The sequence below is a fragment of the Seriola dumerili genome, unplaced genomic scaffold (assembly GCF_002260705.1).
Source record: "Seriola dumerili isolate Sdu_G_001 unplaced genomic scaffold, Sdu_1.0 BDQW01000044.1, whole genome shotgun sequence".
In the NCBI taxonomy this organism is placed as follows: domain Eukaryota; kingdom Metazoa; phylum Chordata; class Actinopteri; order Carangiformes; family Carangidae; genus Seriola; species Seriola dumerili.
The window spans coordinates 116750-142429 of NW_019174299.1; the positions used below are offsets into that span (position 1 = coordinate 116750).

Consider the following 25680-nt stretch of genomic DNA (forward strand, 5'->3'; position numbering starts at 1 on the left):
GTGTATGTAAACACATGTTTATATGAACACATATACAACCCCAGGAGCTGGTTAATATAGAGTAGCCAAGAGGATAAAATTTGCCAACTTATATTTTCTGTTGTCTGCCACTTGGGGAGCACAGGAGTCATTTCTGGAAGTGATCCAAAGCAGAATGACAGTTAAAAAGAAAAAAAAAAAAGAAAAATCTTCTTCTAGCTTTTCTCATCTCCAATAATTAATTTCAGATTGCAGTCAGACAAATTTGAATGAGCTTCACTTAATGCTTCTTGTATTGTTCTGCGAAGCTTTATGACACACAATGATATTTTTATGGTGCCTCGCTCTCAATGCCACCGGGGGTTTCCTCTTTGTCATTGGTCGGGCGCATTGAGGAATTTCAGTCAAGGAGCGATACAATAATGATTTATTTGCAGCGCAGCTAAGTCAATTTGATTCATGTTTTTTTGCTTCAGGGTCACCCAGGAAGAGAGGGCCCCCCGGGAGAGAAAGGAATTCAAGTGGGTAACTGAATGTCTGAGGCTCGTCTTTTGTAGTGCCATAGCAAGATATTAAAATGCAGTTTCATGTTTTTTCTTGCAATCTGTTGTAACTGTGCACTCACTCACGTTGGGTTACAATAAGGCTCTCTCTCTCATCATTATAATCACTGTGTTCCTACGATGTCATCATCTTTATTGTACAAGATCAGCGGCCCATTAAAGTCAGCAGCATGAACTCATCAGTATCATCCGCCTTTTCTGTTTCTTTCTTTCTTTCTTTTTTTTTCTTCTCTTGACAATTAAGGATATGACACAGTGACTGAGTGCCTCGCTCAGTCATATCTGGACAGAGAAATATATTGCTGCTGGCTGTTGGTTGCTAAAAGTGAAGAATGCTGTTGTTTGTGCTTTCATGCAGGGTTTACTAGGAGCTCAGGGGCCTGTCGGGTACCCAGGGACCCGCGGAGTCAAGGTGAGACATAAATGCATCATGATCTCAGGTGTAATGTCCACTTAGATATATATTCCCCTCGCGCAATTCGCTCTGCGTGTACGTGTCTGCCTGTGACGGACAAGCTTGTTTGAGTCTATGACTGATGGGTGACAGGTGGAGGGAAAGCACCACGGTTCTCAAGGGGACTGCTAACAACACAGCGAGGAACATTTGACGGGGAGGAGAAACATCAGAGTCAGATAGAGTGGAGCTGTGTGCATTAGGAGCGGAGTGCAGTCCATTTTGACTGAGTGTGCTTTTGAAATTGAGAAATAAAAGTGAAGTTGTGATGTGGCATTTCTGTTTGGCGTTTCCATTTGTCACATAGTTTTAGTTGAAGCCTGACCTTGTTGGCAATCATGTGTAAGGTCAGAAACTGCTCAATAACTTAGGTCAAGAGAAAATCAATACACACCTATTAATCATTTCAGTGTTTTAAGATGAGGTATTACTTGAAATACAGGGAACCTTCGATTTCCAGCGTCTTTTCTTGTTCGTGGGCTCGTCAGTGTCAGTGATGTTGGATTCTTGTTAAATGAAGTGTTATTTTTCCCACTTTTTCACAGGGGGCAGATGGAGTTAGGGGTCTAAAGGGGAGCAAAGGAGAGAAGGTGAGTGAAAAAAAAAGCTAGCGAGCCTTTCTTCTGCTGTTTGTCAAACTGACTTAAGAGGAAGGACACGTGATGAAATACAGTGGTGCCATTTATGATTATAGAGAATTTCACTAGACATCACCTCTCCTCAATGCATCACAGGGAGAAGATGGCTTCCCTGGGTTCAAAGGTGACATGGGCATCAAGGGAGACAGGGTGAGAGCGGACTCTAATCACCTCAGTATAATTTCCTCTCAGTTATTCTCCATCAGAATGGAGGTAAAACCATCACTTCCCTTCTGCTCTCATTCTTGACTTCAGGGTGATAATGGAGCTCCGGGTGCTCGTGGAGAGGATGGACCGGAGGGGGCAAAGGGCCAATCAGGACCCATGGGAGATCTTGGAACTGCTGGGATCGCTGGCGAGAAGGTAAATTTTTTAAAGATTACATTTACATTGCAAGACAAGGTCACGAGAGAGGGGGATAGGGAGATTAAGTAGGCTGCAAATTCTAAGAAAAATCTTATCTAAACCTGCTTCATCCATTATAGTGTGAGGTAGTACAGTTACATTTCCTTAGCTCAGTTTTCAATCGTGACAAAAATACCTTATAAAACGAGTGTCTGAAAATCACTGAAATACTGAACATATGGATTTTAATGCAACCACATTTATGACATCTTCATAAAGCAAAACTGCCACTGAACCAGTGCGCCTGTTTAAGCATTTAATCTTTCTGTCATGACTATATGCATTAACGTAGAGATATCCTGCTGAATTGGTACATGCATAGTTAGCAGTATGTCATAAAAATCTTAATTAAATGGTTTTCATGCACTTTTTTATCTTTATTTGACATTTCTCCGGTTTATTTCTTCCTCCCCTCTCATTCTCCCGCTCTCTCTGTAGGGTAAACTCGGTGTGCCTGGATTGCCAGGATACCCAGGAAGACAAGGTTCTAAGGTGATTTAGCAGTGATGAGCTTTCATGATCAGTGAATGTGTCCTCTGGTTCCTTTATCAGAGCTTTAACCAGCGAGATGTGTGTCTTTGACTGGACTGTTTCCTGTCTGATTAAAAATAAAGGATGACAAATGGCTTATTAAAAAAAGGCTATTTTATTAATAGTTCATTAGTGACATCAATTCATTACATGTTGATGAATGGTGTATTTAAGGCTGTGTTGGGCTCATGGATTAGATTTGCTTTAATTTGATACAGTAGTTAATTATACGTTAATGAGACATTGGGGGTGATGTGTGATGAATGGAAGGCTGAGGCTGATTAACCTCTATGTGTGTCTCCAGGGATCGCTTGGCTTCCCTGGTATGGCGGGGGCCTCAGGAGAGAAAGGACGAAGGGTGAGGACTGTACTGACATTTTAATCCACAACACTTGCTGACTTCTTAATATGTAAACTTTTCTCTATTGTAAAAAAAAAAAAAAAAAAGAGTGATAAATAACTGTTAACCTCTACAATGCAGGGTCCAGCTGGTCAGCCAGGGTCTGGGGGCCAAAGAGGTCCTAATGTGAGTACATCCGCAGTACAGGTGTTATGCCTATGCACCATATTTTTCTCACCGTTTAAAGCTGCATTTTCTCTAATTAGAAACCATCACTTTAGCACAACTTGTGGGAGTGAGACACACTGTTACATCACTGCAGTGTTTCCACATCACCGGGCGTCTATCTTCCACCTACGTGTGCTAATCAGACGATTGTTTGTCTTCTAATAGGGAGCCCGGGGGGGAAGGGGAGCGAATGGGCCCAGTGGAAAGCCTGGAGAAAAGGTGAGGTCAGACTGACACACAGACACACGCTCCGACATAAACAAGCACACATGCACATACAGTTACACATACATAAACAAACACCTGGCTTTCTCATTAAGTATTAATAAATGCGCCGACCAGGTTGGAACTGGTTGTTTCACTTCTGGATGACAGGCCATCTGGTGCAGAGAGAATTCTCTGTCTGGCAGGGGAGGCTTCAGTTTACACTCTCACCCTCGAAGACTGTCTTGGGAAAACTTAAAGATTTGTTGTCGAGCAGAAAGCTAAAAATGGTTGAATGGCTCATGTTTTCATAGTGAAACTGTTTTTATTTGTCATCTGCCTTGTCCACCTGGTAGGGTTCGGCTGGACAAGATGGTCCTCAGGGATCCCCTGGAGAACAGGTAATCTTTTGACTCTCAGATAATACTGCATATACAGTGCACACACAAGACCATAGACAGTCTGAAAAACAATCTTGGTATCACAGATACAGTCTCATAAATCATTGTAGGACAAGCATCAGAAAATACGATCTGGGGTTTGGGTCAGAGTTTTGATAATCTGTGTTATTATTTTCTAGGGTCCTCAAGGACCACAGGGAAGGAACGGTGAACCAGGACCTAGAGGGCCTAATGTGAGTGGGCTAACATCTACTGAATAGTGTTTGCCCTGTGATTTCATGTTTTACCTCATTCCACATTTATGCTCACTTTTGTTCATGTTCACTTTATTACAATGATGTAAAAAAAAAAATGCCTCCTTTTTTAGGGACCACCTGGAAAAGATGGGTTACCAGGTCACCCAGGCCAGAGAGGGGAACCAGTGAGTAGCCTTCACTCTCAGTAAAGCTACATATTTAGTATATAGCATCTTCCTCTATGAGGTGCACACCCCAGCATTAACTTAGAGTCGGCATGACCTACTATATGTGTTAACACAGCAAAGAAGTCAAAATTTATGACTTCAGCATTGAATTATTGAAGTTCAGAGTGCACAACACCCTGTCCTGCCCTGCCCGCAGTCCTCAGATTCTTTCTACTTCCCCTGTTTCATCTCTTGACTGTGAGTCATCAGATTCACTTGTTCTTATTCTTCAGGGCTTCCAAGGCAAGAACGGACTCCCTGGCCCCCCAGGTGTCGTTGGACCACAGGTAAGAGGATCAGCCCATGGTATATTGGTTGATTCTAAAACAAACAGCTGTTTATTTCAGATAGCATTTTTTTTTTAAATAACTGTATTGTGATGTTTGTTGTCTACTTTGATTGTCTCCAGGGCAAATCTGGTGAGACAGGGCCAACTGGAGACAGAGGCCACCCAGGTTCACCAGGACCACCGGGTGAGCATGGTTTACCGGGATCTGCCGGAAAGGAGGGCGCCAAGGTGAGTGGTTTTCATCATAATGTCAGGATCATAATCACTTACCAGCATCACCTTATTATTGTTATATTAGATAAAACCCAAGGACTCTCTCAGCACTGCCTGAATATCTTATCTCGTCGGTCTCATCCTATCCTCTAATTTGCTAATAAATAAGAGAGGAAACCTTGCTGCGTTGAGTGTATTATAGCTCATAAAAGATAAATGTTCCTTCTTGGTGTGACTTGCTGGTTGCTGTGATTTATGAACGCATAAGGGCCTGCTGTCTGCTGGCTACTTGCCTTATATCTAATCACATGTGTGTGTATGTGTGGTTACCAGGGAGACCCAGGTCCACCAGGAGCCTCTGGGAAAAGTGGCCCTGCTGGGCTCCAAGGCTTCAGAGGGAGCAGAGGGACCCCTGGTGCAATGGTGATACAAGATTACACAGATCTCAAATCCTCACCTTCTTTCACTGTCTGCTTCAGATTCTCCTGAAATGTGCAGATGATAATTAGATCATAAATCAAATTTAAAACCATAAAAACATGCCAATTACATAAGAGTTACACAAACTGAAAGTCTGTTGTAAAAAATTCAACCAAAGCAATCGTAAACTACTGTCATTCACTGATCATACATCTTGTAATGAATGAGGTTGTCACCTGATTTTGAAGGCTGTTTATATCTGTGTCTCTCCAGGGTCCTGCAGGTCTGAAGGGAGGAGAGGGTCTACCTGGCATTGCAGGAGCCATTGTAAGTCTGTTTTTATTAAATTGCTTCCCATCCCATCCCTTGGTCTCTGTTCAGCTGCTATGTAATATAGGATGCGAGGGCATAAGAAGCAGGAGGCTGTTTCCATGGTGATCAGTGATCGTGACCACCACATTAAATCAAAGAGTGAATCATGTGACATACTCACCTAACCTCTCTGTCTCCTCTTATTTCCAGGGTGCTACTGGAGAGAGAGGCCCCGCTGGGCCGGCTGGTGCTATTGGGCAGCCAGGACGGCCCGGTGGTGTGGGTCCTGCTGGGCCGATGGGAGAGAAAGGCGAGCCAGTAAGATTTGGAACATTGCTAATTTTATTTCTTAGGCAACAACGTCCACTAGCACATAGTGTACCATCACCTCCCACCAATGGGTAATAAACAACATTTGCTCTCGCTTCGGAATGTGTCATCATGAGACAGAGAACAGTAGAGAGGTAAAAGAGACAGAGAGAGCAATACAGAGGGAGAAATATGAATGTGATCAAGCCTGCTTTCTTGGGTGTGAGTTTCGTTCCTGGTACGATACATTAATCAAAGTGTCATACTGCTGTATGAGGATAATAAGTATTTTAGTATTTGCTGGATGTGTGCTGTTTTCCCATCTGTTCCCTAGGGAGAAAAGGGGCCTGTGGGGCCGGCTGGGCATGATGGGGAACTGGGACCTGTAGGGCTGCCAGGGGCTGCAGGACCTCCTGGGCCTCCAGGAGAGGACGGAGACAAGGTAGTTACACTCACAACTAGAATGGACTGCAGCACTGCTGAAGAGTGCTTGCTGATTTTGGACTCATTTTTTTTTGTGTGTGTGTGTATGTATGCATTTGTTTCCATAGGGAGAGACAGGAGGACCTGGACAGAAGGGCAGCAAAGGAGACAAAGGAGAAGCTGTGAGTCTGAATTTTATGTCCTAACGTCACATCATTACTTTGCATCACCGGGAGGTAGAGGGCAGACTGGCTTATAATTGGTTTGGAGTAGCTCATTCTAATAATTTTGGCTGCACAGTGCATTCTCTGGTGGAACGAGCAGATGGTTTTAATCACGTCTTTCCTACAGTGAATGTGTAGTGAACTGTCCCTCTGCTTTTCTAGGGACCCCCAGGACCTGTTGGAAGTCAAGGACCTGTGGGCCAGCCAGGACTGCCAGTATGCATCATATGAAAGCACATTATCATATGATAATTTGGTCTGGTTTGTACAGGTATTTACAGTGCTGACCTGAGCATGTATGTTTCAGGGTGCCGATGGTGAGCCAGGTCCTCGTGGGCAGCAGGGCATGAACGGTGCAAAAGGAGATGAAGGACATCGAGGCTTTAAGGGGGCATCTGGTCCCTCTGGACTACAGGTAAAAATTACTATCAAATCCAAGGCTAACTGTATCTCCTGGGGTCATCTCTGATTTGACATGTATTCTTCAGTTTGTACCCGTTTCCATGCCATGTCTGAGACTGCTCACTCACCATATCTGCATTCACAGGGAATGCCAGGACCACCAGGGGAGAAGGGAGAGAGCGGGCATGTTGGCTCAATGGTGAGTCCTGCTCAGCAATCACCGCACATACAACACTCATCACAAATCTGCGGCTATGGTCCAGTGTCAGTCTGAAGTCTGTTCTCAACACCACCTTTCTGACATCTTGCACTTTGCTTCATGATTATTATGACTTTGACTTGTCTTGGTCTTGTCTGATATTGGATATCGACTTGACTTTTCCACAATTTCCAAAAACCTTTGAATGTTTCTCCAGTTCATCCACTTTTCTGCATTCCCCCTCAGTATCAAAAGCAGTTTCACAGATCTTGATGAAGATCAAGCGTCTATGCATTCATTAATAGACAAACAATAAATTCATTTGTAGAAAGGTTTGGGCTATGATACAAATACTGTCAATCTACATTGATGTTTATGGTTAGGAAACTCCTGAGGCATTATTTTATGTTTGTAAAGTGACAGGCTTCTATTATGACATCACTAAAATGATATATATAGTCATTGTGGGTGTGGCATTCCAGATGTTGGTGTTTTGGTTGTGGTCTGATGAAGTGCAGGGGTGCTTGAAATGTCTTTTTTTAATGATAAATAAGTAATAATAGGATCCCTGCGGCGTGTGATCCGTTTGGTTGTTGTTTTATTGTTAGTTTGTATTTTGGCTCAGCACCTGCCCCTCCTCCAGTTTGTGTTTTGATTGTTGCCACAAGGTGCAAGTTTTATTCATGCATAACTGCATGTGACAGCTCTATCCAACTACCAAACATATACCACCCCCTGTGATTGAAAAAGACAAGATGATGCACAGACTAAGATACAGAATAATGAAGTAAAAGTCAAAGAGTAACTCACTGTAAAAATCAAACATCAGTGTTGATGCCCCGTTAGAAAAACAATTAGCAAGTATGTTACTATAGATGTAATTACAATGCTGGGTAGATAATGCAGCCCAAAATACTCCCAAACAGTAAAGCAATGCCATTGTATTATAGAATACATCTCATACATAGTTAATTAAGATGAGGAAATGAATCTTTTTCTAATTAATAATGAATTTGAATATTAAATTTGAATTATAAATTATAGGAATTTTTTTTTGTATAATTAGAGTATTGTGTAGGTTCAAGATATCAGCAGCCTATGAACTATAGCTGGTACACAGACAACCCACCACAGCTCATTAAACTTTAATTAGTGCCACTTATTTAGTTTGTTAGCACCAGCTGTGCTGATCCTGCTGCTGTTGGTCATGGTCATGAAAGAACCTTTTCCTCTGCAGATAATCAGAGGAAAAGGTGTGTTTACCGCCCTCAAACTCCAGGCAGCGGTCTTGAGTGGAGCTCAGTTTGCTCTGCTCCTTGATTTGTCTTAATAATGTTTAGCCATGGTTTTCCACTGAGCTCAATCTAATTCTGTCTTCTAAAAAATGAAGACAGATTCATTTAGATGGAGAAATTTGTCTGTTCTCCTCACAGACTGTATGAACTAAGAGCTGTGTTTTTCCACTGTAATGGCCTTGACAACACTGACAGTCTCACCTGTTGAGAAACTGAAGAAGCTTTTGTGGTTTGCTAAGGATAGGCATTATTTTTAAAAGCAAAGAAAATTTCACTTGTCATAACAGAAAACAATGCTCAGGTTTCACAGATAACATTAATTATGGTTCTGCTATCGATAATTATCATTGTATGCCAAGCCAGTAAGATAGCATGCACAAATATGAAAGCCCTGGAATCGCAAACCTAAATCTAATGCAGCTATGGCTAACTATAAAGTTATCATTCATATAGTACATTCATACAGTGTCACATAATGACAGCTGAACAATGCTTGCACTTTGTGATGTGTGAGACAAGCAGTGGACATCCCACATTAACTCTGCTAGCTTGCAGTTAACTTTATGCTAACTCATCAACCATATTACTATGGAGTATATCAAATACTGTGTTATTATTCTGGCTATGAAAAAAAAAAACTGCCTCAGGTGAAAAAAACACTGTTCCTCTGTCTGTTAGCACTGGTTATATCTTTCTGTTAGCTAAAAAAAAAATTAGATCCACAATAATGATGAAGAGAAATAAAAACCTTCAAACCTGTTAAACCTTTCAACCTATAACAATCTCAAATGATCTTTTCACTGCGTGATAGATGTTCAAGGCTGAGAGTGAATGACAAAATAGACCATGACTTCATGTGTTGAGAAAGACAAGGCCAGAGAATGAAGAGGTGGCCCTGTGTGTAAGAGTGAAGAAAAGGAAAAAAAAAAAAGAGAAAGAGAGAGAGAGTGACAGAAAGGAGGCAGTGGAGCAATGGAGTGGAAGGAAGAGGTGGGGGCACTGATTGTGAGCAGGAAGACGGTGTGACAGCTGCTAATCAGATTAGCCTCAGCCTTGGCTGTCTAATGAGCATCCTCCTTTGTGACAGTCATCTCACAACGCTGTCAACCATGAACACACGCTCAACAAGATTCTCTATAGCCTCTCTTCTCCACAGTCAGATTAGGGAGGGAATGCATCAAAATGGAACCAAAACAAAAGAGAAAGAGAGAGGGAGAGGAAGAGAGAGAGAGAGAGAGGGAGAGAGAGAAAGATGCTGTGGACTCAGTGGGGAAGTTTCATTCATGTGTGAGCGTTGCGGATCACAAAATTCTCCCCTCTAATGCTCAAGTATCTCTCCGCCAGAAGGATATGTGTTTCCTCTAGTCCCACACAGTCTCTCTCTGGGCAGATTGTCTGTCTTTCTGTCTCAGTGTCTTTACAACACAATGCTCCCTCCAAGACTTCAGAGTGATTCAGAGCACAGCTCCACATCTACTCAACTGAAACTGAAGCCGAGCACAGTTAGGATTAATTGCTTGGCGCTCTCTTGAGCTGCACAGAAGACTCAAATCACACGCCGTCACTGTGGTTGAGAGAATATGGTCTTGCACATCACAGACTAGAGGTTTTCTTATTAATAAGAGAGAGGGGGAAGGTGGGAAAATGAGAAAGAATCAGAGCCTGTGTCATATTGAGGGTAATGACCTGTCTGGACGTCTTCATCATGTCACTACGATAATGATCATAGATACTGGGGCCATTACATAAGCAATCCACCATGGGCTGACTTCTAACTCGCATTAAATTTAGGAGGCACCAGCCAACCCTTAGCTCACATTCAGTTTGTATCTCTTTGTGTATTTTATTAATACAGTATATCCTTCTTGTCTGCACTGAGATCCTAATAAAAACATTTCATTTCTCTCTCTCCACAGGGTCCTCCAGGACAGCACGGCCCACGAGGCCCTCAGGGGCCCATTGGTGGAGAGGTAGACTTTTTATGTGTCATTGTTTTTTATCACATATTTGGGTTTAGATGTGGGCATAACTATCATGATATATGATGGAGACAGCTTCATCGAGGGAGGAGAATACTCTATACACTGAGGGGCACAATTCAGGCTTTATTGCGGATTATATCAACAAGCTGTTCATGTGCATCTTCGTAACACAACTGTAAATATCCCTTTCCGTCTTGCTCTAAACCATAATTCTAGCAAAAGCATTTCAATGAAACATACACAGACTGCACAACAAGTGTTAAATTAATTGAAACAATAGATGCACCAGCATGGTTTAGTTCATTTGGTAATTTGGTCTAATTAGCATAACCGAAGCATTACCAAATATTATAATTGATTGTATCATAATGAATAAATGTGCATACATTTTCATAACTTCTATCAGATTTTAGCCTCATAGCCTTGCATTTTTAAGTCACTGAGGTCTGAAAATTCTTATTGTTTATTCTAGTTCTTTTTCACAAGTATCATCAAGGCTAAATCATTATTTTTGCTTATTTCATTTTTGTATATTAAAAGGTTTGTATTAACCTGACTTTATTCCACATACACCGTGCACATATTGGAGCGATATTTTGAAGTGTTTTGAAGAGTCATAAAGAAAACATGATGAATCATCTTTTGAGTCTAGAAGACTCCCATTCAAGACACAGTCATATCTCAAGTTCAAACTGAACAGTAGCTGATCCTCACACACCACAGATGATTATATTTTCCAGCCCCTCATTTCTACATATACGGCCTACCACAGACCCTCCGCTGCATTTGAAACTTGAATTATTAAACAGTATTAGGATATAATCCCTAGGAGAGAGTTATATTTACTGCTCTATGAATCATTAAGATGTATTAGACTATCATCCCTGAGAGGCAGTTATATTTACCTCTAGTAATGGCCGTCTCTCTGCAGCCTCTCATACCAGTCAATTATTCAGCAGCGAGTTGCAGAAAGCTGTGTGAGCCACGGTAGTGCTTCATCACAGGAAGCATGGAAATGCAGCGGTGCAGAGATGGTGGGATCCATAAATGGACTGATACAGGAAAAGTGGAGAAGAGTAGGAAAAAAAAGTAACGTGGGGGTGGGGGGTGCCGGTGATGGCATGTGAGGAAAGTAGCTGACAGCAGGAGCTCGGTAGTAGTGCTTGGCTGTACTCAGCTCTCATGTTTGTACACTCTACCGAAGACATGCTTTTACTGGGTTAGTCTCAAGGCACAAAGCACAATACACTGACATGACATGCGAGCACGCTAACACGCACAAACACATACACACTCACAAACAAACAAACTAACTGAGTCACACAGTAGGGGGCCATTTTCCCCTCCCTCAATCAGACACTATCCACATTGCAAACTTGACACACTATTTATCCTTGTGTTGTGATAAATATGTTCCAGTTTCAGCGTTCTGTTAGCAAAACTGCTGACAAACCAGAAAAATAAATAAATAAATAAATAAATAAATAAATAAGTACTGCACCAAGAACTTGATTTTCAAGAAATCAAATGAATATTTAAAACTTGCCCTCATTTTTATAATATTCTGGTTCAAGCTGTTCTCTCTCTCCTCCTGCCACAGGGTGCACCTGGAATGCCTGGTGGAGTCGGTCAGCCTGGACTTGTTGGAGAAAAGGTTAGCATTTCCCATCAGCAACTACGCCACGTGTGACTGTGCACATACAGTAGAATGCTGGCGTTTTATGAATATGGGCTTGTCTGCCAATATGTGTGTGTATGTGTGTGGGGTGTTTTTTGGCTTTACTGAATGTCCCCTCTCTACCAGGGTGAGGACGGTGAGGCTGGAGACCCTGGATCAGTTGGAGAGCTTGGCACTGCTGTGAGTCGCATCACCTCCATTCCTCACTCCTGGTTTCCTTACTCAAAGTTATCCCTTCTTTGCTTTACTCTCCTTGCCCTTTCAATGATCGTCATCTCATTTGCTTGTGTCCCAGGGTGCTAAAGGCGATGTGGGGGAGAAGGGTGACTCTGGCCCTCCTGGTGCAGCTGGGCCTCCAGGACCCAGAGGAACACCAGGCGAGGACGGACCCAAAGGCAACCTTGTGAGTCTTACTCTCTGGTTCAGTGACTTTTTCTTGCTCTGATTGTCAGGTTAGTCTGTTAATGTCATGCATATAATGTTTTTACCCCTAGGGCCCTATTGGATTCCCCGGAGATTCAGGACCCCCTGGAGAAGCTGGTGTCAATGTGAGCATTATTGTTATGGTTAATTTAGTAGAAATTGTCATTCACTTCTTTTTTGATAACTTCTCCTGTATGTCATTTCTTCATTTAGGGAGTAGATGGTGCACCAGGGCCTAAGGGAGACAATGGAGAACCTGGCAAATCAGTAAGCAGTGTCTTTTTTTTATTAATTAATTTACTAGCAATATTATTATCTTTTGTATGCTTAGGTAAAGTCTTTATCCTCTGACACAGTGAAATGTAAAGTCTTCATTTATGTGGCTGGGCTTTCAGTGTTTTTATGACTGGATGAAAAGGTGTCGCTGTTTTAGTTTAAGTCATTTTTCTCCTGCAGGGACCCCCGGGAGCCTCCGGAGAGCCAGGTCCTTCAGGACCTCCTGGACGGAGGGTGAGCTTAGTGTATTGCTTAAGTTTGTATGCATGTGTATGTAACTCTGTGTATTTGCTTTAGTTAATAGCTCTTGTCATTATCTTAGCAAGATTGCCTTTCTCTACCTCAGGGTCATGTAGGTGCTGCAGGAAAAGAAGGGAAGCAAGGCATGAAGGGAGCCAAGGTAAGGATGAGGACTGGCACTCAGTGGTTGAATATGTCGCCTTTCAACAAAATCTTTATGATCTATTTTGCTCTTAATGCTGTCCTGTCTGTCGCTCTTCCTTTTCTCTGTAGGGGACAACAGGAACCCAGGGTCCAGTGGGTAAGACAGGCCCGGTGGGGCCCCAAGGACACCCAGGAAGGTCTGGCCCTGAGGGGTTTCGAGGCATCCCAGGTCCTGCGGTTAGTACACCACGACAACCATCCGATTTTTAACAATATGAGGTCCTTTCTGTGTTTATGTTTAATTAATGTTTTGGCATAGTGTAATCTCCATTTCCTCTGCTTATTTTACAGGGTGAACAAGGTTTAAATGGGCCACCAGGACAAACTGGACCTCCAGGACCAATAGTAAGATCTTTATATTTGCCTGATAATGGAGCCTAGCAAATGAGAGGGGGTTTGGGACATTAATAATGATAAATCTGGATTCAAACCCAACACAACCAAACCAGATTTCATATACCGACTCTATAGCATTGATGTGACCAACTAATGCATCTGGCATCGTTAACAGGGGCCTCCAGGACTTCCGGGATTAAAAGGAGACCCTGGAAATAAGGGAGATAAAGTAAGTGTTTAGCCTTTAATATAGAGAACACTGTGTACCAGTGTAAACCATGGGAAACAATGCTAATGAACCATACGTCTGTCTGCAGGGACATGGTGGGTTGATCGGTCTAATTGGCCCCCCAGGAGAATCTGGTGAGAAGGGAGACAGAGGCCTGCCAGGGAACCAGGGTACACCGGGGCCTAAAGGAGATTCGGTACATATAGTTGCAACATGATGTGTCCAATACATATGTAGAAGTAATATTCCTTTACCAATTTACCAGCAAGATATGTTTGTTCTCATTTCTAGGGTGGTGTCGGCTCATCTGGTCCCACTGGCCCACCAGGACCACCAGGACTGTCAGTAAGTGACATAGCTGTTACAAAAATATGCTTTTCTATGATCCAGCTCTATGAGATTATGTTTCCAGCCACCACACATGTTAAGTTCTTTGATTTTGCTGAGTGTTCAACACAAAAGATGTGACAATATACAGATACTTTATAGGAATTTTTTAGTAAATACTTAAAAGTGGTAAGTAAGCGATGGAAGAAAATTATTGCTATCTTAGATGATAAAAAGAAAAATGAATCTGTCTTCTCAACACAGTGGAGTGATGAAACCTGTTATTTGCTGATATTATGTGTATATTTGTGTCAAAGCTGCATGTCCAAAAAAATATAACCGGAGAGTAGTTTGAAATTGTAATTGTTGAACTGCCCGCATGAAGTTTATACCCATCGTCTGCTGCATCTCGGCAGTGCAGATGTAAATGTAATTTGTCTCAGGCATCAACCTTTTAGTCTTTTATAAAGATTGTGCAGGTATACAACAAACAGATGCAAAACAAATGTTAAGGGAAGAACACAAGAGCGGTAATGAAGCTTTTAGATACTGTCACTCACTGATTTAAAAAATCATAGAAAGATTTTGATCTCAGTCCTGTTATTGATTTTTGATGACTCAGTCGTGAGAGTTCAGACTTTGACCATAACCTGTCCTGTCGCTAAGCAGGCGCTTCATTTTCCAGTGAATAGCTGATTACTATTTTTACTTGAGCGATTACACAATTTTCCAACTTTTAATAACTTTTACACTTTTATTTATGTTTTTTATTGTTTACTTACGTCTCCTCTCCACTGTTAGGGTGCAGCTGGTCAGAAAGGATCGAAGGGAGATTCGGTGAGTCCAGTAGTCTGTCTTATTTATACATAGCCACTCCTGTGCTCAGGCCTCAGCTTGGTTCACAGCTGCTGGGAGCATATGCTGGGGAAGAGAGCAAAAGTGTGTTTGTTGGCTAAAATGTACCACGCTTCATAACCATAATGCTCTACTGTGTTTACTGCATGTCTTTGCAACTAAAAGCCTGCTGTACAGCTACTCTTGCCTTGTGTGTGATTTTTCCATCGGGTCCCTTTTAATAGGATTTGGTTCTGGTGTGTGTGATGTTATGAAAACCACTATAGTGTGTCTTGAGAGCCAAGGCTTTGACCGCAGAGTGCTGATGCACAAAGCTGGATAATCCTATAAAGCAGCAGCCATATCTGCCTGGATAAAGCCGGGGTTTAGCCAAGTGGTGTGAGAGAGGCTCCAGGTGAGACATGATTGACACAAACTTTTGTCCTCCTCCATTCTACAGGGTGTTGTTGGTCCCAGAGGAGATCCAGGCCCTGCTGGCCCCCCAGGACCCCCCGTGAGTACATCCAATGATCCACATCATGGCTTTCTCAGTGCCAGCTTCATGCCCTTTCTTTTCCCTTTCACCTCTTGCTCACCTCTCTGTGCTTCCTCCAGGGACCCCCTGCTACAATGGTTGAGCCCCTTCCCATCAGGGAGGGCAGGCGGAAGAGACGGAGGCACTCTGATCGTGCAGGAGGAGCAGCCGCGGCCAGGGAGGAGGATGTGGATCTGGACATGGAGGAGTTCCTCCAGGGAGATCAGCCTCTGGAGGACGCTGAGGGAATGGAAGAAGTCTTTGCTACCCTCTCTTCTATGAAAACTGAAGTGGAGTTGATGAGGAGGCCCTTGGGAACCTTCGAGAGCCCTGCCCGGACCTGCAAAGAGCTCATGATGGTTCATCCTGATTACAAAGATGGTTAGCAAAAATATAATATGATGCCTATTTCACCATCGACTGGACACATGTCAGAAATGAACATATTCTTTAACATACATTCTTTTTTTTAATTAAGATGCTGTTTGTCATTTTGCCAGCTGCACTTTATCAATTTGTTATATTAACATCTGGCACTTGATTGATTGATGTCTGCTTTGTGCACTTTGTAGGAGACTACTGGATAGATCCTAACCAGGGCTGTAACCGAGACTCCATTAAGGTGTACTGTAACTTCACAGCTGATGGAGAGACCTGTCTCTACCCTGACAAGAGGATTGAGATGGTAAGTCTCCAATGTCACGCTGTCAGCCTTTACAAAGCCGACCTCATCACACTGCATCAGAGCACAAATAACTCCTTACATCCCTTGAGCCTAAAATTTTTACACAACATCCTCCCTCTCTCTCCCTCCCTCTGTGTGTCTAGGTGAAATTAGCAGCGTGGAACAAAGAGAAGCCAGGAAGCTGGTACAGCCAGTACAGGAAAGGAAAGCAGGTACAAACAAAAAACAAAAAAAACAAAAAAAACATCAAACCTCACCTCCTACTATTAATTTCAGCTGGCTCCGGAATACCAGGCGGTCTTTTTCAGCTGGCTAATTGAGAGTGTTCGAGTGATATTCTTGCATGTGATTGACACTGATGTGTTGGCAGGCATGTGTGTGTCTGTGTGTATCCACCCATGAGCACGTGACTACATGTGAATGTTTGTGTTTGTGTTTGCTCAGTGTACAATTAGGTATCACTTCATTAGTCTATGTGCAATGAGAGAGCAGATTTTGGTGTTGCCAGCGGTTGTTTTCAGGAGTGACGCACACAAAGTCATTGGCAGCTCTGTCTCACTGACTAGTATTCAGGGCAGCTCGCTTAGAGCACTGGCTTTTCATGCGCACCTGATCAGAGGTCTCATAACCCTCTCAGATAATCACAGAGCTGCCAGTACAATTGCAATTCATTGGATTTCTTTCTCACACACAGTGCCTGGATTTGCTTAGATGTTTTTTTTTTTTTCCTTTAATTTTCTTGCTTTTCCTTTCTGCTTCACTTTACCTGGCTTCTCTGATTCTGGAGAAAAGTTGCTGTAACTTTTTCAATCTTGCTTACAAAAATCTCTTCATAAACACGGGGAGATGTGACGGAAATACGATGGGAACCCAAACGTTTCTGATATAGTCTCTCATTCAGTGAGATCTCGTGTCATTTCAGGGTAATGGGTACATACTCTCTGCCTCTGTCGCACTCTAATGTCTGTGTGTTTGTGTCATCCAGTTCTCCTACAATGACAGGGATGGGAACCCTGTGCATGTCGTTCAGCTGACCTTCCTGAAACTACTGAGCGCCACAGCCAAGCAGAGCTTCACCTACACCTGCCAGAACTCGGCGGGCTGGTTTGACAACGCCTCCCGCTCCTACCAGCGTGCCCTCCGTTTCAGGGGCAGCAATGATGAGGAGCTGACGCAAGCCAAAAGCCCCTTCATCAACGCAGTGCATGATGGATGCCAGGTCAGTGCTGTGACATGCCAGGGGCAGGGACTAGCTAGACAAACAGGAATTAGCCTTTATGAAACTGATGTGTTTATCAGTTGTGTTGCTCCTGTCAACTGGTACATGATTCATCAAATCACTGACTTGAATAGGGGTTTGGGACTGAGTGGAGAGAGCTAGTTAGTTGAATTAAGCCGAGCAAATTCTAATAGCTGGCTTTAATTTTTCTCTTTCAGTTCCGCAAAGGTCAGGACAGGACTGTTCTAGAGATTGACTCCCCCTCTGCAGAGCTGCTCCCTATTATAGATGTGGCTGCAGCCGACTTTGGCAGCAGCAACCAGAAGTTTGGATTCCAAGTTGGACGAGTATGCTTCAGCGGTTAACATCTTGCCAGCAACAAACGAACAAACAAACAAACAAACAAACAAACAAAAAAAGACCTGCACAGCAAGTTTTCAGTGAAAGAAACTGGACTTTTACCGCTGGCCCAATCAATATTTATTACATTATGTTCCTGTATGTGGTGGGTTTGTGGTATATTATTTAAGATTCTTCAACAGCCAATGAAATAGGTTCTATGGCTTTACAACAGCAATAAGAAGAATGGCAAGAAAGAGGACATGCAACAGTGGGCACAAAGCACATTTACCAAAGGGAAATATTCCAGTTAGATATATTTAATTTTAAGTGTTTTTGTTTGTTTGTTTTTTTTTTTTTTTTTCACTGAGTGTGCTCTAATTGATCCTCAAGAATTATGAGGACCGCACCACTTGACAATGACCACTTGTAAATGAGACGGATCTGTCCGATCTCTGTCATTCTGTGGTATGGGTCGGTTAAGTGGGACTTCTCAGATCACAGATGAGGTAGTTGCTACCTAACGTTTTACAAAAGACTGAGACTGAATAAATCAGAGAAGTCGTCATACTCATTTGCATGCTCGGATTTCACTATAATGACAATTGCATAGCAGCTGTGAACTAGCCTAGCATATTAATTCCACACAAGCGCCATAATTAATTTCCTGTGTGCAGGAATGATAAATTGTCCTTTTTACCCTTCAACTGCAGTTTTTCGCAGTGAATTACCTTGATTAGTATTCAATAGGTGTAGCTAGTTACTGAACCCGACACTTACTTGAATGGATAAGGTTGTTTCCTGCATTGGACTGCTTCCCTCTATGGGCTTGATAAGAAGCTATTTGAGCCCCCCATGTTTCAACTGATTATAGTACTGTACATGTCAGACTTACATCCTTTCTACTGTGGTATGTACTTGCTTGGAAATACTTCAGAAACTAGGATGGGGATGTTTCAGGGCAAGAATTAAGAGAGATTAAAATGTTCTCTGTTCTCTAGTCTTAACTGCAGTCCTTTATACCGAGAGACATTTTATGCTCTATCTCTTGAAAACATTTTAGAATTGCTGACATATCCTGTTTTCACTTTTCTGCCCCACTCGAGAGGTTTTTGCTTCTCTGTTTTGTTCATATGTTGAAATTTGGAACAGCATATGCTGCTCGTTGTTCATTTGACACGATTTGCTCTTTCAGTGGTGCTAAAAGATGATTCTGTGATTTTTGTGTCACTGTGTTTGTGTGTCTCTGTGGGCAGGATTATAGGACTGGAGAGGAAAGGGGTTATTGCTCTTTCAGCAGCACCAAACATCCTCAGAAGCTGGAGACATAGTCTGCTGTGTTTTTTTTTTCTTTTTTCTTTTTTTCACACGTCTTCTGGCTGATTGTGCCAATTTCACAGGGCCGGTGAAAGGAGGTTAGGGACAGTTCAGAGCAATGTGGTTGATCGCTTGAAAGGGAAAATCCACTCTTAGATCAGAATTGAGACTGTGCTGCTCCAGCAATTTTGGATGGTAAATCCAGTATCTACATACACAGACATCTGTTTTCCCAAAAATAGAAATTACAAGAAGAAGACTGGAATTGCAGTAATGCTGTAACATTTTAAGAAGTTGATCCACTGCAGATGTTTTTTCTCAGATATTGTTTTCAAATAACTTTTTTTAATTGTAGAGCTTTGAATCAGAAATTGTCCTCGCATCCCAGTACAACTACTACGATTGCTATTATAGTGTCATAACCAGTGTTCTGTATCGGTGGAGCAGCTACAGGATTTGTCTTTAGATGACTTTGTTCCCACAGTCTGTCTCTGCATTCTGGCTTGAATTGTCTTCTCTTCTTCAAATTAGCAAATAGAGCTGTGAAATATTACAGAAATGACATATGTATGTGAATTCTATTTTTACGGTTCATTTTCCCTCCAGCAAATGAAATTTCTTAATGCTCTGCTCACCTCCTCCGACTCAAACAGTAGACTGTGTACCCAGCAAGTGCAATTTTGCAATTCACTCCCACTGCTGTATTTGTTTCATAGCGTTTTAACATTCCAGTGATTAACTCCTCTCCTCCGGTCCCCATCCTGCGCTGCCCCTCCTGTGTATAGTGTTTGTTGTACTAATTTTATATACTGTACAGTTATTCTGAGGACTTTATGAGCAATAACCTGTTGCCTGAATGAAAAACAAAATGTACTTGTTCAAAAATTGATGTGCGAATAAAAACAAACAAGAAATCATTCGGTTTTCTTTTTCCTCCCCGGACCCCCCACGGGTGGGTCAGGACAACATCCATGAGGGCACGTGGCTGTCTGCGATGTCCAGTGAACGTTTAATAGGCAAACAAGGCTCTTCATTACCAACCAGTCTGCGACATTCACTCAACAAGCTCGCAATCAGCATCCCCACACAGCTGATGTTATCAACTGTGATTTGCTCCCCAGTTCATTTATTTCAATTAGGCCTGTTTCAGTCCTCAAGAGGGGAGGTAGGGAGGAGACCGAGGAAAGGGAAGGATGGAAGGATGGATGGATAGTGAAAACAACAGAAGAGGTCAGTAATAAAATGGCTGAGGATAAGAAGCAGGGGTAGGAGATTTGGTCGTGTTTTGGTGGCGGTAGCACGGGCTGGGCTGATTTATATCTATGTGAGACAGACAAAAAGATATGGTAAATGTCCCAGTGACTTTGTGTTTCTAACAATTTCATCGTACCCCCATATATAAGTCTTTCTCTTTGTTATCCCGTCTGCCTTCTTATTTCTGTTGCTACCACAAACACACAATCATTGCTTTTTGCTGCATTCGCTCACAGCCATGCACATCACACACAAACTGTATACAAAGGTGTGCACACACACACGCGCACACACACACACACACACACGCACACACACACACACACGCACACACACACACACACGCACACACACACACACACGCACACACACACACTCTAAAGCCTGTTCTCTTGCACACATTAAAGTACAAGACACTTATCCCCTTTGGGGCCCATTGTTCAAGGTTAGCATCAATGGCAGAATAAAGGTTACCATGTTATTTTTTTTTTTTCCCTCCTTTCTGCTCTCTTCCACTCAATTGAATTTTAACCACACTAAGCTCTTGACCAGGAAAGGTCATCTGTTGCCACTACCTCAGAATAATGATCAAGCAGAAGAGCAGTGTGACTGTCAATATGGTATTTCACAGCACTATGCCCTTTCTCCTCGCTCGCATTCCATCCTCTAGTGCCCACTGTTCCTGTGACATTGCGTCTCTAAAGTCTTGTTTCTCTTCTGCTGAGAACTGAGCCTTTGTTACATAGCATCGCTGTACTGCTATGTGCAATTATTATCTCGGTTGAGAGCTGAAAATCTTTATTCTAGAGTAATATACACCATGACTGGTGGAGGCACGGTGTGGGACCACTGCAGTGGCCAACAAATAATATCTCATTTTGAGTGAGAGGGAATAGTCTGTCAAGGCAGTGCGGCACACAGACACTCTTCCCCTGGAACAAATGCAATGCAAAGAGAGTAAATGTCTCACACGTCATAAAGCGACAACACGCTCCACTTTCGCAGCACTCTACCCTCAGAATTGAGTTGTCAAACATGACAATCATTTGGAAAGCATTGGTACACAGTCTCTCCACTGTGCCGAGATAAACCAGCTTGAGCAAAGCAATAACAAGAGCTCTTCATCCAGCTGATCCTGGAGCTCAGCTCTGTGAAGTCTGGCTGAATCCCATGGAATTGCAGTCCCACGAGAGGAAATTTTTCATATACGCTACAAATACAAACATACAACATCCATACAACAATGCTGAAAAATGTAGATGAGTGAAAAAGCTTGTAGGATCGAGAAAACAATCTCAATTCTAGAAATGATATGATCTGTAGTTTGCTTTTGTTTTTGTTGTCATAAAAACATAAATACTATCCCTCTGTTCTCTCGTAAACTTTTATAAAATTAGATAAGAGTACAAGATGAATTTATTATTTTATGATTCCTTTACATGTTCTAAAACCTACAAATTGATAAAGAACAGGTTGAGATTAAAGGGGCTCTTTGTAAGTTTTCTCTGCTGCCAAACGTGGTTTCTTGCCAGGAGATGGGGGTGGTGATTGTCGCTTGATAAAAGCTTTGGCCATTGTTGCATTTACATAACAAAGGTTAAAATACGCCCTCTGAGCAGCGCTACACCTTCAGGGCAGATCTGAGGCTAGAGCGAGTCACTTTCAGGAAATGACAAGACGGCCCAGGGCTAGCTGGTTAGCATGCTAACTTCAGTCAGAGAAAAGATGTGATAGAGACAAGAGTTAAAATTGATGTTGCTCTCCACCGCTGGAGTGAAGTTCAGTGCTGAACTCGCAACATTTCCTCCAGACTGGCTGTTAATGCGTAACGTTAGCTATGCAGCAAAAGCAAAACTTACGAAAAGCTCCTGTAAAGCCTTAAAATGAAGAGGACAGATAAGGATTGCTTAACATTAACATTTGTAAAGTGAAAAAACGTCTGAACAAGTGGTTGTGACTTTTGAATTTCATGCCGGTGAAACATAAATAAGTTGAATTTTCTATCAAAAGGCAAAGAAGGCATAATGATTGGGAGCACGATCTCTGGGAGACAACTCCCCAGGTAGCGCTCAGTCTTTTAATACACTCTGAACAGGATTGTTGTAATATCTTTGTGGTATCTCTCCTGCCGTATCTAGAGGCTGAATCTGACGCACGCTGATGTTCCAACATTATCTGCGTTAGATACAGGATATCTGCTGTCGCCTTGTAAGCTTCACCGTGCAGATCTGAAAATGTTAAGGTGTACTCTTGAGCTAAGCTCTTGGTCAACCCTACACTGCTGTTCCCAGCTCTTCCATCAAGTTTTTGAGCTCGGAGTTGTGGGTCTGTAGTAAAGTGCTGATGAGTAGAAGTACATAACCAACAGGCTGTGAGATCCTTAGTTGCTGCATGTTGGAAACAAGACTGCCTCTCTCTTTCCGTCTCTCATCTCTCCCTCTCCGTGGCTCCGTCTCCCTCATGCTCCTCTCACATCTCTGCCTCATTATTCTCAAGTTGAAAATGTTAGAGATTTTTCTTTGTTGGTTGTTGGACTGTCTAGTCTCCCTCCTGTATTCTCTCTCTCTCTCTCTCTTTTCCCCTGCCCTCAGCTCCTCTCCTGTGACGCTGATTCTAACTAAGCTGAACGTGTCACAAAAGTCACAGTGAGAAATGAACAACTTAAACAGACATTCAGATTAATGACAGCGAGTCAGTGGAATATGAATATCCATATTTCCGGGTGAGCAGGGACGTTCCCTTGGTCTCAACACACATCCACCCGAATCCGGATGTCGTGTCACAGTAGATAACAGCAGAAATTATTTTCCACGCCGCTGATGTGCGCGTGAACGCTGCTCTCAGTTTAGCATCTTGTACTGTACGGTGGTGGAATGGGTGACGAACATGCTCATGACTTTCACATAGCCACACAAACACGTGCACAGGCATTTGCATCAAGGAGCGTTTGCGGCTGAGCGGCGGTGTGGGTGGGTGGGGGCTCTTATTAGTGTGCATGCAAGCACCTCTCCTGCCAGGTCCCATCTTCAGCTCCTTTATCTCACGAAGGGTGGAGGGAATCATTTCCGCAGATGCCTTTTCTATCAAAAAAGCTTATCGACAAAACTAACATTAGTAAAGCAGTTTGAAAAAAATTACTTCAAGACAAGGGAGGGCAATAGAAATCCCTGGGCGAGTGGACAAAGAGCTTGGTGATGGTTTGGAAGCCCAAGGCCCTGTGCGTCTGAGAGAGTGTCAGATGATTATCTAGCAGACAGAGAGCCCAGATTCAAACACACAGCTTGAGAACACCCCCGCCGCCTCCTACGCACACACACAGACACACAGACGCCCTACTCCTAATTTGCCGTCTGCTGCAGCTCTCAGCATCCACAGCCACAACCACAACCACTACTACAGGCATGCCATCCTCACTTAACTTAGTCCTCAGTTAAAGGAGGACTGAGTTGTCTGCAAGCTTCCCCCAGACACCCAAAGTAATCAGTGGTGTCTTATTTACCAGAGTAGGGGGAGGGACATGGTGAGAAAAAGGAGGATGAGGGGAATGAGAGGGCAGGAAGCGAGAGAAAGAGAGTGACAGTCAATCACTAGACACGCCTGTATTGTATGAATCACTCAGGCCAATTTAAGCAGGCACAGCTGTTCATAAATCCAAGGCAGACAGTGTTAATGAACAAACTTAGCCCTGATCAGGAAAACAGGAGGAATAGTCACAGGAGACCTGTATTCGGCTTTGTGTATTTGTGTGTGTGTGTGTGTGCTTCTGATTTGTTAGCGAGTGAGAGTAAGTGAGTGAGTGAGTGAGAGAGAGAGAGTGGTAACTGCATGACCCCATCGCTCAATAGAGATGATTTTCTCCCATAAATCAGCGGAGGCAGCGAGGGAACGAGCGCTCGAGAGACAGAGACGGAGTGATTCAGCTGTGGGAGTACACTGGCCCAGACCTCAACTGAAAAGCAAGGGAAACTAATCGTTTCCATTCACCTCGATGAGTCTGGCTGCTCTGTGTCTGTGTCCTGCATGCAAAGACATCCTCTCCACCTCTCACTCTGTCACCCCTCCGCCCCGTTTCCCTTCACTCTCCCGCCCCTTTCTTCTCCCTGTCCTTCTTTCTCCCTCTCAGAATGATCAATGCACCCTGTCCTGTATCAGTTCCTGTAGCGGCACTGACACGGTTGTTATTCTGTCATGGAGAATCAGACGTGGCAGCATTTCATGGGCACCTGGACACTTTTCATAAATCTTGCAAGGCAGAGGTGAGTTGCAGGGGAAGCAGAGCTTGTTGCGTGACAGAACAGGAAAGAATTGGTATTCAAAGGCCTCATTTAGTCTAAAGGGAGATATAGACAAAATACCTTGTTTGAGGTATGAAGGTGCTGAAAGTCATATAGTGGTTGGAGGCAGCAATGTGTTTTCTGTCACTTGCACATAATTGCAAATGCCGCGAAATCTCTCTGTAGTTATACGGGCAAAATAGATAAGGCCGAGTAATCAATAAACTTGCTGAGGGGGTAAAGTGCATCTCTTTCTATCCACTCGTCGGTGCAGCTGGGAACGTTTGAATTATGCTTTCATATGTTTCACAGTAATGAGTACAATTGGGTCTGACTCTGCTGCTCTTCAATAATTCAGAACCAACCTGAGACAGGAAGCAATATTCTGAATCTGCAATTGGGAATTATTCTCGCAGTCACTTGTTTTTCTACGTCTGTCTTTCTCACTAACTCTGATTTGCTCTTTCAACCTAGTTTTTCTCTTTGTTACGTACTGTATATATACGATCACACATTGCAGCTCAAGAGACCCATGCCTTCGCTTTAACTCACTCACACATGCACACATGCACACGTGCACACATGCAGCGCATACCCACAGTTTGGTCACACAAAAGTGCTGTTGGAGGGTTTAGTAATCAGAAGGAGTTGGGAATGCTGAATTACTAATAATAATCATTGTATAATGAATTATATGAATCTTTTTTTGATGGAAGCAGTACCTGTTAGGATGATCACTTCTCAATCAACAGAGCACCTTGAGTTCAAAAAGGATGGCAACTATGTGCCAAGGCCTTCTCTAAAATTCAGCATCTCAACTAAATACAGCAGGTTGTTGAATATTGTAAAGATAGAAGTGCCTGTCTTTATAACTCATAAACCCTGACCCGTTTTTTCTGGGTTATAGTAGACAAGTATAAAGGCAAGAAAAAGCAAGCCGACGTTAACATAAATCCGCTATCATTAAGAAAAGTCTTCGTGCGGCTGTTTCATTTTCTTTGACTGTCCCACATACTGTGCAGCACAAACAGAGGTCTTTAGTTAAACCCCTACTCCCCCCTGCATTTCCTCTAGGATACATCAAACAGCCATTTCTAGTCAAGTCTCATGTGCATGCCTGTTTCAGCATCAGATGAAAGTGCAGTGATGTACTGACTGACTCCTTTGCTGCCCGAATAAACCAGAGCTTCTCTGTTTAAACCACAGCGCTTCAATTTGAATTCTGTTGAATATGCA

At 42.9% G+C, this 25680-nt stretch overlaps 1 protein-coding gene across 1 annotated transcript in view; it reads left to right on the forward strand.

Moving 5' to 3' along the window:
* Positions 1 to 17890, forward strand: part of LOC111217505 (collagen alpha-1(XI) chain-like) — a gene marked incomplete at its 5' end in the record, with an annotated part of 41674 nt that extends 23784 nt beyond the window's left edge. The window contains 42 exons of the mRNA XM_022739405.1: positions 456 to 500; positions 901 to 954; positions 1542 to 1586; positions 1731 to 1784; positions 1890 to 1997; positions 2478 to 2531; positions 2875 to 2928; positions 3052 to 3096; positions 3304 to 3357; positions 3699 to 3743; positions 3923 to 3976; positions 4111 to 4164; positions 4440 to 4493; positions 4616 to 4723; positions 5042 to 5131; positions 5402 to 5455; positions 5651 to 5758; positions 6084 to 6191; positions 6301 to 6354; positions 6559 to 6612; positions 6704 to 6811; positions 6944 to 6997; positions 10209 to 10262; positions 11875 to 11928; positions 12079 to 12132; positions 12248 to 12355; positions 12447 to 12500; positions 12589 to 12642; positions 12832 to 12885; positions 12998 to 13051; positions 13165 to 13272; positions 13387 to 13440; positions 13607 to 13660; positions 13749 to 13856; positions 13952 to 14005; positions 14789 to 14824; positions 15282 to 15335; positions 15437 to 15737; positions 15929 to 16041; positions 16185 to 16253; positions 17027 to 17260; positions 17479 to 17890. Of these exons, the coding sequence (XP_022595126.1) occupies positions 456 to 500; positions 901 to 954; positions 1542 to 1586; positions 1731 to 1784; positions 1890 to 1997; positions 2478 to 2531; positions 2875 to 2928; positions 3052 to 3096; positions 3304 to 3357; positions 3699 to 3743; positions 3923 to 3976; positions 4111 to 4164; positions 4440 to 4493; positions 4616 to 4723; positions 5042 to 5131; positions 5402 to 5455; positions 5651 to 5758; positions 6084 to 6191; positions 6301 to 6354; positions 6559 to 6612; positions 6704 to 6811; positions 6944 to 6997; positions 10209 to 10262; positions 11875 to 11928; positions 12079 to 12132; positions 12248 to 12355; positions 12447 to 12500; positions 12589 to 12642; positions 12832 to 12885; positions 12998 to 13051; positions 13165 to 13272; positions 13387 to 13440; positions 13607 to 13660; positions 13749 to 13856; positions 13952 to 14005; positions 14789 to 14824; positions 15282 to 15335; positions 15437 to 15737; positions 15929 to 16041; positions 16185 to 16253; positions 17027 to 17260; positions 17479 to 17625 (3276 nt within the window). The remainder of the gene's footprint in view (positions 1 to 455; positions 501 to 900; positions 955 to 1541; positions 1587 to 1730; positions 1785 to 1889; positions 1998 to 2477; positions 2532 to 2874; positions 2929 to 3051; positions 3097 to 3303; positions 3358 to 3698; positions 3744 to 3922; positions 3977 to 4110; positions 4165 to 4439; positions 4494 to 4615; positions 4724 to 5041; positions 5132 to 5401; positions 5456 to 5650; positions 5759 to 6083; positions 6192 to 6300; positions 6355 to 6558; positions 6613 to 6703; positions 6812 to 6943; positions 6998 to 10208; positions 10263 to 11874; positions 11929 to 12078; positions 12133 to 12247; positions 12356 to 12446; positions 12501 to 12588; positions 12643 to 12831; positions 12886 to 12997; positions 13052 to 13164; positions 13273 to 13386; positions 13441 to 13606; positions 13661 to 13748; positions 13857 to 13951; positions 14006 to 14788; positions 14825 to 15281; positions 15336 to 15436; positions 15738 to 15928; positions 16042 to 16184; positions 16254 to 17026; positions 17261 to 17478) is intronic.
* Between the last annotated feature and the right edge of the window lie 7790 nt (positions 17891 to 25680).